General features: G+C 36.3%; 1 protein-coding gene across 7 annotated transcripts in view; it reads right to left on the reverse strand.

Annotated features, from left to right (window-relative positions):
- LOC138693302 (zinc finger protein 235-like) overlaps positions 1 to 13,741 on the reverse strand; it is a 103,502-nt gene that overhangs the window by 38,398 nt on the left and 51,363 nt on the right. For 3 of the 7 annotated variants that reach the window (XR_011330277.1, XR_011330276.1, XM_069817173.1), the window contains exons 2-4: positions 13,376 to 13,473; positions 10,209 to 10,364; positions 8,490 to 8,627 (exon numbers count right to left, since the gene is read on the reverse strand). Coding sequence is in view for 1 of the 7 variants with exons in the window: in XM_069817172.1 (XP_069673273.1) it covers positions 13,443 to 13,473 (31 nt within the window). In the remaining 6 variants the exon portion in view is untranslated. Of the gene's footprint in view, positions 1 to 8,489; positions 8,628 to 10,208; positions 10,365 to 13,375; positions 13,474 to 13,741 lie in introns of those variants that run through there. The other 4 variants (XR_011330278.1, XM_069817170.1, XM_069817169.1 and 1 more) reach the window with 4 other exon arrangements.

The following is a 13,741-nucleotide window of genomic DNA, read 5'->3' on the forward strand; positions in this document are numbered from 1 at the left end:
TTGAGGGAAAACCCCGGGAAAAACCTCAACCAGGTAACTTGCCCAGACCGGAATTCGAACCCGGGCCACCTGGGTTCGCAGCCAGACGCGCTGACCGTTACTCCACAGATGTGGACAATACTGGTATATGAAACAATGACTTGCTTTACTAACAATAATGAATAAAAGTAATTTATTTCGGTGCTTAATCTCCTAATAATCGTGCTTTAATACTATTGGCGTAATATGAATAATGATCCACAATCCAGAATAACAAAAATATCAACATCTTCACGAAACAACAGTCAGCTTTATAATTTTAAATATTAAGCTCGTTCTCATAGAAGTTGTCACGTAGCATTTTCAATTGTTTGCTTTCATATTTTCAAATCTTACTATAACACTCTTGTGCTACACGTGTTTATTATTGTAGGAGAAAGAAATCTGAGTGAGGATCAGTCAGTTATTGTCGGGTGACAGAAGGTATAAGATCGATTAGCTAGGATACCTAAATTCAGTAAAGCATTGAAAAATAAACTTCATGCTTACGGTAATGAATTTGGTGCCCATGTGTTTTCAACTGATGAAACAGGTTTGTGAAGACAGTTAATCACGAAAAAAAGTATTTTATGTCAACATGTGTCAACTACGAAGTAAAAATGTGAGTTATGTTGATATAATTTAAATTTATTTCTAGAATATATTATGTCTTATTAAAATTTATAATGCCGTTTTAAAAATGTGTCTTTTTTTCGTTTTATTGCCTGCCTACTGTAATTGTTATAAATGCCTAAATATCCAGCTCTAATGATCACCAACTAGGGGAGTTACTCCACTGTTATGTCTTGTGTGTAACCCACAGAATTATTCCTCCCCAATGAGCACCATTTGTAGGACCCAAAAAGAGGGAGGTTAAAGGGATTAGGAGAAGAGAAAAGCAGAGAGGAGAAAAGACGACAGATGAGGAAGGGAAGAATATTGTTTCACCTTGTATTCTAGAACTGTTGTAATTGCGAGAAGAAATTTCCTTCATTACACTATGATATCGAAATGAGTTGATCACTGATTGATGAGAACAATTTCCTTAAAACCTTTGGCAACTTTTAACAAATTTATTTTTTGCTGACATGCAAGATGATACAATTAAAGTGCTGCCTGTTTACTATTTAAATACTCAGAAAAATAGTAACAAAAATCGTACATTATATGAGTATGTCTAGTCTAAGAATGCATATGTGAACCTATAAATCAGTGGTGATGTGTAGCATTCGCAAAATATGACATTCGAGAGGGAAATTCCTTCCCACCGAATGCGCAAGACTCGATAAATTATGTTTTTTAATGAAATCCCAGTAAATTTGGCGTGATTATATCCTTTTTGGTCACCCTCGGTAGCGTAATTGGTATAGCGCTGGCTTTCTATGCTCGAGGTTGCAGGTTCGATCCCGGCCGAGGTCGATGGCATTTAAGAGTGTTTAAATGCGACAGGCTCATGTCAGTAGATTTACTGGCATGTAAAATAACTCCTGCAGGACAAAATTCCAGCACTTTTGCGATGCTTATATAACCTCTGCAGTTGCGAGCGTCGTTAAATAAACCATAATTTAATTTATCCTTTCTGAGTAGATATTTATCTCAAGAGTTAAGAATACAGCCAGACCATTCGGCAGAGAAAGAGAGTGAGTGACAGAAAGAGCTGTTCTGGGCATATCGGAACATTGAATTCCTAACCAAAACATACTCTTGTTTAATAAGAATATTAACTATAGTAATGGCGCTAATTCGGATGAAATAAAAATGTAAGCAACAGTGTAACAGAAATTTAATGATCATGTTTTTTTTTTTTTTCCGGATAGATCAGTTATTTCCAGTATACTATCTTCAAATTTCCTATACGAGATTAAATGTTGTAATACGACTGCAGATTTATGATCTACTGTATATGACTGCTAAAATTCGAAAGAAAAAAAAGCGAATGCTTGTCACACTTCTGATGAGGAAAACTCGTATCAATTCACATTCGTACATACAAAATAAAGCTACGGCTCAGACGGAATATTCCAACAAAAAACTACTGCTCTGTATCAAGGAAACGTCATTATTGAGAATACATTACCCATTTTCGGAAAGTAAATGAAATTAGACTTGTTTTCAATAATTTATTTTTCATTTTATAAATGGTAAGAGTGTGCCTATGGCAGAAGTAATTAATGAGGGGTATGAAATATACTTCCTCTTCGTATGAATCAACATTCCGGCTCTACAATGTTGTTCATTACTGCCCTACATTATGTGCGGAGCAAACTACATTGTTTGCTGCAAGTAACTCAGCGTACGACCTGCAATACAGTACAGAAACCCAATGATCCAGGCAAGGAGGGGAATCGCCAAGAGAATGGCTTCTCGCCAGTGAACAAATGCGGACGCATTTTTTATCCGACCGGGTTAAAAATAATTCCAGCAAAAATTACAGCTCAATGGCTTCGAACAGGTGTGAACATAATAATGTTTTTTGAATTCCCCAGAATGAGCATAGGTTTTCTCACATAATTCGCACATAAATGGCTACTCAACCGTATTTCATGAAAATTTGAGAATTCCCGAATCCGAAAATTAAGTCACGGGTGTGCGCGTCCATAGCACTTATCATTACTACATTGTGAAAATTACATTGGACATATATCTCAACAGCATGTCGCCTGTGCGTCCGACTACAGGCTGTTTCAAATTACTCGATTCCCAAAAATTGTTTCTACACAATCACAACTGATTGCCTCCCCCCGCGTATATGCGTTCATGCTTCTCGTCATTACACTGCGAAAATGTATTTTCCAAATAATACCAGAACGAAACCCTTCTCCCGAGACCCTTCTGCGTCATTTTTAGACTACTTGATTGCGGAACTTTTCCAAATATTGTGATTGACTGTATCGAAGGTTTTTTCTAAGTCTAGAAATATTCCTAGGCATTTATTTCCTACATCTAATTGTTGAATTATTTTTGAACTAACTGCCATAATAGCATCATCAGTGCACAAATTTTTTTCTGAAACCAAATTGATTATCATTTAGTAGTTTATTTTTTTCTAAACATTGTATTAACCGTGTTGTTATACATTTTTCAAATACTTTAGAGAGACTGGGTAATAGTGAAATGGGTCTGTAATTATTAAGATTATTTTTGTAACCAGACTTCTGAATTGGTATCACCACAGCATGTTTTAGGGCTGAGGGAAATACACCTTGAGATATGCACAAATTAAACATAAAGGCAAGTGGTTTAGAAATAGCTCCGATAATAAGTTTCAGGGTATTTGTTGTAATGCCATCAATACCAGGAGCCACATTATTTTTTAAACTATTTACAATATTAATGATTTCACATTCGTTTACAGGAAACATAAACATAGATGATATACTTTTATTATAAGTAAGCTTATAGTGATGAGTATTAAATACTTTCTTTTTTATATTAGATACAATGTCACGACTTACATTAGTAAAATAATATTTAAATTCGTTTACGATAATTTCCTTATTTTCAATATTTATTCCATTTCGACTTATAATTGTCTTTAATATCTATTTTTATTACATTGGGTGTCAGTAGCTTCGTTTATGATCTGCCAAAATTGCTTTGGATTATTTTTATTTTTGTTAAATTTTTCACAATAATATTTGATTCTCTGATTTCTTATTACATTAGTGAGGATATTTCTATATTTTCTGTAATAATTTAATAAAACAATGTTTTGTGGGTCACGTTTAACTTGCTTAGCTAACTTATCTCTAGATCGTATTGATTTAACAATACCTGTGGTAATCCAAGGTTTAATATTTTTGTACTTACTTGAGAATTTGAGAGGGATATGATTAGAATATTTACAAACTAGGTTACAGAGTATTTTATAAAAATTATCGAAACATGTATCTGCGTCTTCATTGTAGAATATAGATTCCCAATTCATATTATTAATATGAGATATTAGGCTTTTTTGGTTTATAATTAGCTTATAATTGTCCAAAGGCTCAGTGGCTTCTCTGCTAATACTTTTATTACTGATTGACAACAATGCAAAAGTCATATAATGATCTGTTATTGCACTTGCGTAAACTCCATGTATAAAATTTAAGTTATTTCCCGTATTTAGGAAAATATGGTCAAGACATGAATTGGATGATGGACGAGTAATGGAGTTTAAGTATTTCACATATCCATATTCATGCACGATATTTAAATACGTGTTGCCAAAATTATCTATTTTATAAAATTTGAATGTTTATGTCACCCAGAATAACATGTTTTTTTTAATGTTTGTATATTGACAAGAAGCTTTCAAAATTTTTCAGAAATTCATTTTTGTATAGTTTTGGAGATCTGTAAATTACAGTTAGGTTAAAAAGAGTATCATTAATAAGTGTTAATTGAAAATGTATAGCGTTGCAATGGGAAATGTCAATATCACTTACAGACATTACGATGTTTTCCTTAAAATATACAACTATACCATCACATTTATTATACTTATTACTTTTAACAAATTTTTTATAACCATTAATATCATAGCCAGAGTCATGATCAAGCCAGGTATCAGTTAGAACTATAATATCAAAGTAAAAGGAAAAATTATTAAGTAAAACACAGAGTTCGGAAAAATTTTTGTTGATGCTACGAATGTTTAACCCTAGAGAGCTCGCGCCTGTAAACTTTACGTCATGGCTCGCACACGGTCGATTCGACCGTGTGTGGAAATGAAGCGGAATCTATATTTTTTGCTAATATCTGTTAGCGCAAAAGTTACAAAAACATTATTTAACTGTATTTTATTCATTAACATCACTGTTATTATGTATTAAAAAGAAGATGAACATGCCAATATCCAAGTAACTTTGAGTGTACTTTATACTGTGAAAAATATATAAATCACATTATATGTTAAATATTTTCATCAACGTCATGGCCTGGTATAGGAGTAACACAAAAATATGACGGTATTTCCACTTGTCCTATTCATTATAGTCATTATCGGTGTGAAAAAGGCCTAAATTCAACAAACACGGAAGAAAATAATATTAGAAGATGAACTCACTTAGTCACATGAGCTCACACGTATTACATATCTTTATCACTATCACCATCGGCACTTTCTTCAGGATTAGCACAAAAAGTGCAAGTTGACTGTCTATGTTCTTTTCAGATGAAGTGGCGGCATACATTATATTTCGTCTTAGACTTACGATTTTTCTTCCAATCCCAGAGATGGCACCTTCCTGGACCCTCATCTTCTCCAGATGGAGGTGGATTTCTTTCATCGCCAGTTCCAGTAATTTCTCTGATGTTTCTCTTCAGTTGACGCGGCAGATTTTCTAGTTGCAGTCTTTCAAGTAGATAATTTCTAGACAACTCCTTGATGAGTGTTTGTAGGAATTTTCTTCGAAACATGTCAAATTGGCGAATATTGTGTTTCAGTATAATGAAACTATTGATGCCTGCTATGTTCAGTAGTGTAAAGAACAGAGTTAGAGGCCAGCGGTTACTGGTTCTTGCAACTGAATACCTAGCTTTGTACTCGTCCACCATGTCCACCCCTCCTTTCGTTGAATTATAAAACGTCAACATGTAAGGTTTTCTAGATTCTTCAGTCTGGATCAATTTCATCGGTATGATGCATGGTGGATAACAGCAACACCACCTTCTTCTTTATCGGACAGTAGGACAGAAGGGTCTTGTCCTTGGTGAACCCGAAAACACTGCTAGTTTCCATTGAACGACTTTGCAAAAATAAAGGGGGCACCTCCCTCTTATTTTTTCTCAGCGTTCCAACTAATGTTGACTTGTGAGTTGTTAGAAGTTCATCAGCAAGTGGCACTGAAGTGAACCAGTTGTCAGTGGTGACGTTTCTTCTGGATCCACTGATTGGCTGCACCATCCTGTTTACAACACATTTAGCAGAGTTATCAACTTGGTAGAGCCCTTCAGGCTGCTTACCAGCGTAGACTTCCATATTCAGTGTATAAAAGGTTTTTGCACATGCCAGAGAGAATACCTTTATTCCATATCTTGCCGGTTTTGTTTTTATGAATTGTTTGAAACTGCACCTTCCCCTAAAAGATTCCAACATCTCGTCGATAGTGACGTATTCGCTAACAGTAGAATTCTCGGAGCATTTTTGAACAATTTGCTCAAAGAGAGATCGAGGAGCAAGCTTATCAACACTTCTGCGCTCTTGTCGAGTATTTGAATCATCAAATCTTAAAACTGTCACCAGGAACTTGAATTGTATCCGGTTCATACAAGTTCTGAAATAAGGAACACCTGTCCCTTCAGCAGACCATAGGTCGAACAGGTTCAGATGAGATGCTCTCAAAATTCCAATCATATAAAGAAGTCCTATAAAAGCTTCCATTTCAGTTCTCGTATTGTGTGCATCTCTTGGGCGGCTGTAATTTGGACGCACTTTTTCAATTTTTTCATTTATATGTCTAACAATTTCATCAATGATAGTGTCAGTAAAAAATAACTTCCAACACTGGAATGGAGTCGATGCGCTCCTTGCTACCTGTTTTACACCGGGTATAAACCTTACTATATTATGTTCACCAACACGTCGGTTACGTGGTGGACAGTGTATTTGCAATGTTGTTACTCCATCTTTCCCTGTATAAATTGGACCTGGAACAAGGTCTACTTCCTCATCTGCTGATTGAGCAGAGTCTGTGTTATGATCGATTTCTTCAACCATATCTTCTTCTTCAACGTCCGATTCAATGCTATCAATTGGTCTGATAATTTATTCTTCACGGAACAATTGTCTTCTGACTGCACCAGCTTCCCTTCTTGTTTCTTCATCCCGGGCCATTTCCTTTTCTACACTATCTCTCCCTCTTCATCCATATTTCTACACGGCAATGTACGGGGATCAGTAGTCAAAATAAAGTATTACACTGACAAAAACGTACGTATATCTGAAAAGTTATAAATACAAGAAAAAACTACATTATACTTATATACACCAAGTGAAACAATACGAAGTTGCGTAATGACTCACACATGGTTGAAACGACCAGGTCTGTATAACAACAGTTTCAAATAAAATTGACCAATAGCAAAGTGCATGACAACAATCACATCTTATTCTGGAAGAGTCGAATGAAAGGTACTGAAGGGGTGAGCAGCAGAACTCAAGTGACCTTGAAGAAGAAGCTAAACGATTATCACACCCGGTCGAAAAGACCGTGTGCGAGCTCTAAAGGGTTAAGTGAAATATTTTAAGATCTGATAGTATATTGGTAATATACTCATTGCAGTGAAGTAAAGGGTTAAAAACCATTGTGTTATTATTATTATTATTAATTTTGCACTGATGGATTTCATTTAATATAGTATTACTAGCCACAGTTAAGTCAATTATATTGTATAATTAAACGTGGTTACCAACACAATACTATTTACAAATTATTTACATCGTCAACATTAGTGATTTTACTCAAGGGGCTGACTTCATCTTTTCTTGCAAATATTTTACCATCTCTTGTCCATGCAAATTTATAATTCTTCAGCCGTGCTGTATCCCTTGTCTTGTTCAAAAGGTCTCTGGTCACTGCCGTCAGTTGGTCACCTGCTGTGATTCTTCCTGCCGGAAGTTCCCTGTTGACTTTCTTTGTCGCAATCCCAGGACCGCTGCCATCTTTCTTGGCCTCATTTCTGAACAGCTGGAGCCATTCATCACGACTTCTCCTCTTTGTGAAGCGGATGACAATAGGACGTGTCTTTCCTGGTCTGGATGGTATGTGATGTGCTACGCTTACATCTTGTTGCACCAATTCATTACCGCATATGACTTCCGATATTTCGTCAATGACTTCATAAGTTAATTGTTCATCGATCTCCGAAACTCCAAATTGCATTATATTCTCCCTGCATGTGTACTGCTGCAGATCACTCCCTGTTTGAGATGGTCATTTTTTTTCACTAGCCTCTTCATCTCCTCCTGTGTGGAGTTGAGTTGATGTCTTGTGTGCAACAATTGGTCTCTAAGACTGTCGAACTTGGAAGACATGAATTCAACTGATTTTCTTAGTTCATCCATCTCCATCTGCACTGAATATTTAAGATCCTCAAACATAAGTTTGAGGGTGGAAATAATCTGATTGTCCTGATTCTTCCCACTTCCTCCTTCGCCGTTTGAACCCTTGTTTCTACCCATTGTTAAGACTGCAGTAACTTGCACCACGGAGCACAAAAAAACACGACTGCACGCTCCGAGCTTCTGAACTGAACTGTACTGATTAAAGAAATTCAATACTGATATGATTTAGTAAATGATTAGCATCACAATCTCTAGAAGAAAATTTGGGTGGAAAAAATTCACGAAGGACTACAGCTGACGAAGAATTGAACAGCATGAGAGCAACAACTTTTTCCCCTGATGACCTGAATCTAGCAGCCACAGCAGCCACTAACTAACAAACAGAGAACTACCCACCAACAACTTCATAAATTGCACTCACCTCAGCTTCACTTTTCAGGACGGGAAAGTCAATTGGCACAGGAGATTCTTCAAATGTCATCTCTGATTTCAGAACATAGCTTGGATTCATATATTCTGTCTTTATTTCAGTCACATTCAGATGTAATACATTTCCTTCCTGCAAAAAATAGAATATAATAATGACATATAACACAAGTCTCTCACGAAAAACCACTGACTATTTTTAAAATCTGTCCACTTTCTTATTGAACCCGCTGTTAACGATTTCACGTGTACCCACTCCAGTGTTAGAAGTCAAATAAAATTTGTATGAAAAGCCTCCTCTAGTCCGATTTTATATTTCCCAATCCTGTCCCCATCTAACAGTCAGTGACAGGATGGTACTGCAGAATGGAGAAGGATGGAAAAGGAACTCTCATGTAGTGTTTGTCATTTACGATTTCACTGCGTAATTATTAACAAATGGTACTGAGAAATAGCACCAAATATGTGTAGTTGACCTACTAACTAATTTAAAAAGAAAAAAAAAACACAAGTATATTTCAATTGGCCTGGATTCGAAAAAGAGGAGACAGTTCAGTAACCTTTATATGAAAGGAGTCAAAGTCAGGATATGAGAAGAAATGTCAGAAGAGAGTGAAATAGGGAGAGGCGTACAACAAGGATGCTATTTATCATTTACCACGTTCAACATCTACTTGGAGCATTTAGTGAAGAACTCTTATCAGAAAATGGGAGGAATGGTAGTAGGAGGACGACGAATAAAGTGTATAAGATTTGCTGATGATATAGGTTGTTAGCAGAAAAGGAGATGATACTAAGGGATATGCTACTGGAGCTAAATGATAGCTGTGAGCAGTATGGGGTGAAGATAAATGCTAATAAGACGAAGAGCATGATAATAGGAAAAACAGTAAAGAAAATAAACTTGCGAATTGTAAATGAGGTAGTAGAACAAGTGAACAGTTTCAAATGCTTAGGGTGTACTATAAGCAGCAACATGAGCTGCTGCCAGGAGGTCAAAAGAAGAATAGCAATGGCAAAGGAAGCTTTTAATAGAAAAAAGAAGTATCTTCTGCGGACCTCTGGACAAAGAACTAAGGAAGAGATTAGTGAAGTGCTTTGTGTGGAGTGTAGCATTGTATGGGGCAGAAACATGACATGATACTGATACTGATCAGAAAGAGGAAAAGGAATTGGCTGGGTCACTGGTTGAGAAGAAACTGCCTTCTGAAGGATGCACTGTAAGGATTGGTGAATGGGAGAAGAGTTTGGGGTAGAAGAAGATATCAGATTATAGACGACATTAAGATATATGGATCAAATGAGGAGAAAAAGGGAAAGGCAGAAAATAGGAAAAACCGCAGAATGCTAGGTTTGCAGTGAAAAATCTGTCTGAATGAATGAAGTATATTTCCTAAAGCAGGTGCAAACCAGAACTTAGTCATCTGCCACGGGATTAACTGAGAGTGACCCCCATTACATACTGGACTGTCAATTGAATTAAAAAAAGACATCCTAAAAATTATCAATGGGCATAAAATCATCAAAATGTTTATGATTTGTTAAATGTTGAGCATTACAGTTTCTATGATAAAATTGGGGTGGAAAAGATTCATGAAAAATGTAGGATGAAGAAATGTACAGCATAAGAGCAAAAATCGTATGTCCAGGTCATCTAAATTTAGCAGCCACATCAGTCAGTAAATAGCAGAGAGAGAACTACTGACCAACTCACTTTATAAACTGCACTCACATCAACTTCATTTTTCACGATGGGAAAGTCGATTGACACAAAAGTTTCATCAAATCTCATCTCGGTTTTTACATCAGATATGCAGTTCATATATTTTGTCTTTATTCCAGTCATTTGCAGATCTAATACATTTTCTTTCTGCAACACACAAAACATAATAATTACAATATAGATCATGCAGTTCCTTGGTTGATAATAATTACGAAATAGATCAAATGCAGTTCTTTAATTGTTCACGAAAAACTAGTGTCTCCTTTTAATGTCTCTTCACTCAATTATTAAATCCTGATCTCAACAAAAGCCCGTGTGCACACTTCAGTCTCTAGTGACATAGGCCTAATTTTTACAAACAGCATTGTAACGCAACATCTAAAGAATAGCTCCATATATGATATTGTTTTGTTCAAGTACACGCTTAGTTTCTTTTATAGTTCCACTTACTTAATTACAAATGGCTTTTAAGGAACCCGAAGGTTCATTGCCGCCCTCACATAAGCCCGCCATCGGTCCCTATCCTGTGCAAGATTAATCCAGTCTCTATCATCATATCCCATCTCCCTCAAATCCATTTTAATATTATCCTCCCTTCTACGTCTCGGCCTCCCCAAAGGTCTTTTTCCCTCCGGTCTCCCAACTAACACTCTATATGCATTTCTCGAATCGCCTATATGTGCTACATGCCCTGCCCATCGCAAACGTCTGGATTTAATATTCCTAATTATGTCAGCTGAAGAATACAATGCGTGCAGTTCTGCGTTGTGTAACTTTCTCCTTTCTCCTGTAACTTCATCCCTCTTAGCCCCAAATATTTTCCTAAGCACCTTATTCTCAAACATCCTTAACATAGGCTATGTTTCTCTCTCAGAGTGAGAGTCCAAGTTTCACAACCATACAGAACAACCGGTAATATAACTGTTTTATAAATTCTAACTTTCAGATTTTTTGACAGCAGACTAGATGATAAAAGCTTCTCAACCGAATAATAACACGCATTTCCCATATTTATTCTGCGTTTAATTTCCTCCCGAGTGTCATTTATATTTGTTACTGTTGCTCCAAGATATTTGAATTTTTCCACCCCTTCGAAGGATAAATCTCCAATTTTTATATTTCCATTTCGTACAATATTCTGGTCACGAGACATAATCATATACTTTGTCTTTTCGGGATTTACTTACAAACTGATTGCTTTACTTGCTTCCAGTAAAATTCCCGTGTTTTCCCTAATCGTTTGTGAATTTTCTCCTAACATATTCACGTCATCCGAATAGACAAGAAGCTGATGTAACCTGTTCAATTCCAAACCCTGCCTGTTATCCTGAACTTTCCTAATGGCATATTCTAAAGCGAAGTTAAAAAGTAAAGGTGATAGTGCATCTCCCTGCTTTAGCCCGCAGTGAATTGGAAAAGCATCAGATAGAAACTGACCTATACAGACTCTGCTGTATGTTTCACTCAGACACATTTTAATTAATCGAACTAGTTTCTTGGGAATACCAAATTCAATAAGAATATCATATAATACTTCTCTCTTAACCGAGTCATATGCCTTTTTGAAATCTATGAATAATTGATGTACTGTACCCTTATACTCCCATTTTTTCTCCATTATCTGTCGAATACAAAAAATCTGATCAATAGTCGATCTATTACGCCTAAAACCGCACTGATGATCCCCAATAATTTCATCTACATACGGAGCTAATCTTCTCAAAAGAATATTGGACAAAATTTTGTACTGACGTCAACAAAAGTGATATTCCTCGAAAGTTACCACAGCTAGTTTTGTCCCCCTTCTTAAAAATAGATACAATTATGGACTCCTTCCATTGTTCTGGTTCAATTTCCCTTTCCCAAATAGCAAGTACAAGTTTATAAATTTTTCTATATAATGCACTTCCACCCTCTTGTATTAAATCTGCTGGAATTTGATCGATAATTGGAGACTTGTACTTTTTCAGATTTTCTATCGCAATTTCGACTTCTGAAAGCGTGGGTTCCACATGCAAATATATTTCATTTCTGACTGACTGCTAAGTTATTACAGAAAATATAGCTGGGGAAATGTGAAATACGTTTTAAATTGATTTATTGCGTTAGATGTTTATTCTGAGAGTAGCCAGTGGCAGAAAATAGCAGAGTTGTTCTCTTAAATGTTGACTCGAAGCAATTATCTACGAAACTGACATCCCCCTTTGGTCTCATTGAATGGTTTCTTCCGAGGTTTTCCCCAACCGTGAGACTGAAGCCGGATGGTCTATGGCGAGTCCTCGGCATCACTTCATTTCACCCCTTTGATTTGATTAGCTGGTTGGGTTTTTCCGAGGTTTTACCCAACCAAAAGGCAAATGCCGGGTAATCTTTTGGCGAATCCTCGGACCTCACTTCATCTCACTATATCTCGCCAAAATAGTAAAAAATTGCACAAAATTGTAAAAATTGTAGAAAATTACTAAATTGTAAAACTGTAAAAATTGTAAAATATTGTAAAAATTTGTAAAAATTGTAATTGTAATATTGTAAAATTTTGACTTGTTCCACATCTTAAAGCTTCATTGCTCATGTAAGATCTATGCAATATAATAAATGAATGAATGAATAGGGAGACAAGTTAGATTGGAGGCTATTTACTCTGCAACTCAAAGTTATAACCTCGGTAAGAAATAAAGGAGTGTCATGTTTTAAGCAGAAACATCTCCTCGCTGACGAAACTAATAGCAAGCCATCACAAACAACCTATTCAACTCTGAGAATTAAATTTGTCAGGCGCAATAGCCAAGGACTCTTCATGGGGAAAGAAATTTGGTCACGAAGCTTTAACCACTTATAGTATCGCAATCCACCTAGTTTTCTGATGAATTTGAGCAACTACAACAGGTTGCAAAATCTAGATCCACGGATCAGCTACAGTCGCAGGGGAGAATATCATGATAACCATAAGATACCACTGTACTGGTTGGATGATAGTGCACAATCACTGAGATATGCAGACGTGAGGCCAGCAGTCGACTGATCTGCCTTGGCCCTTCGGTGGGCTGTCGTGCCCTGGTGTGTCCTACGGTGTTTTCCTCCCCACACGATAACCAATATTGGAAACGATATATTTGGAAAAGATATAGTAATCAGTAATCACTCTCAATATAGGCTACCTCAGATAAAGGTTTCTCCTCTTCTACAGCTGTGTTATTACTACTTTCTATTGACAGAGAGTGGATCTCACGTTCCATCTTGATCACATTCAGCTCGACTGAAAGAAAAAATAATAAGAAACTTAAATTGACATGCAATATGTCAGCTAGCTATTTGAATATACTTATTAGCATGTAGGCCTAAAATGATAATTCCACATCTCACTAGCACACCCACACACACAAACGAGCACAGATGAGGGAGTCAGAAGCAAAGGGGTACAAGTGACATTTCTAAGAACATGAGTTAAGTGCTTCCAAGGCAAGCTAAAACGGATACCTGCTTTCCATTTCTATTCCAAAATACCAACCTAGTGCACACAAAAT

Source organism: Periplaneta americana, chromosome 17, assembly GCF_040183065.1.
Source record: "Periplaneta americana isolate PAMFEO1 chromosome 17, P.americana_PAMFEO1_priV1, whole genome shotgun sequence".
NCBI classification, from domain to species: Eukaryota; Metazoa; Arthropoda; class Insecta; order Blattodea; family Blattidae; genus Periplaneta; species Periplaneta americana.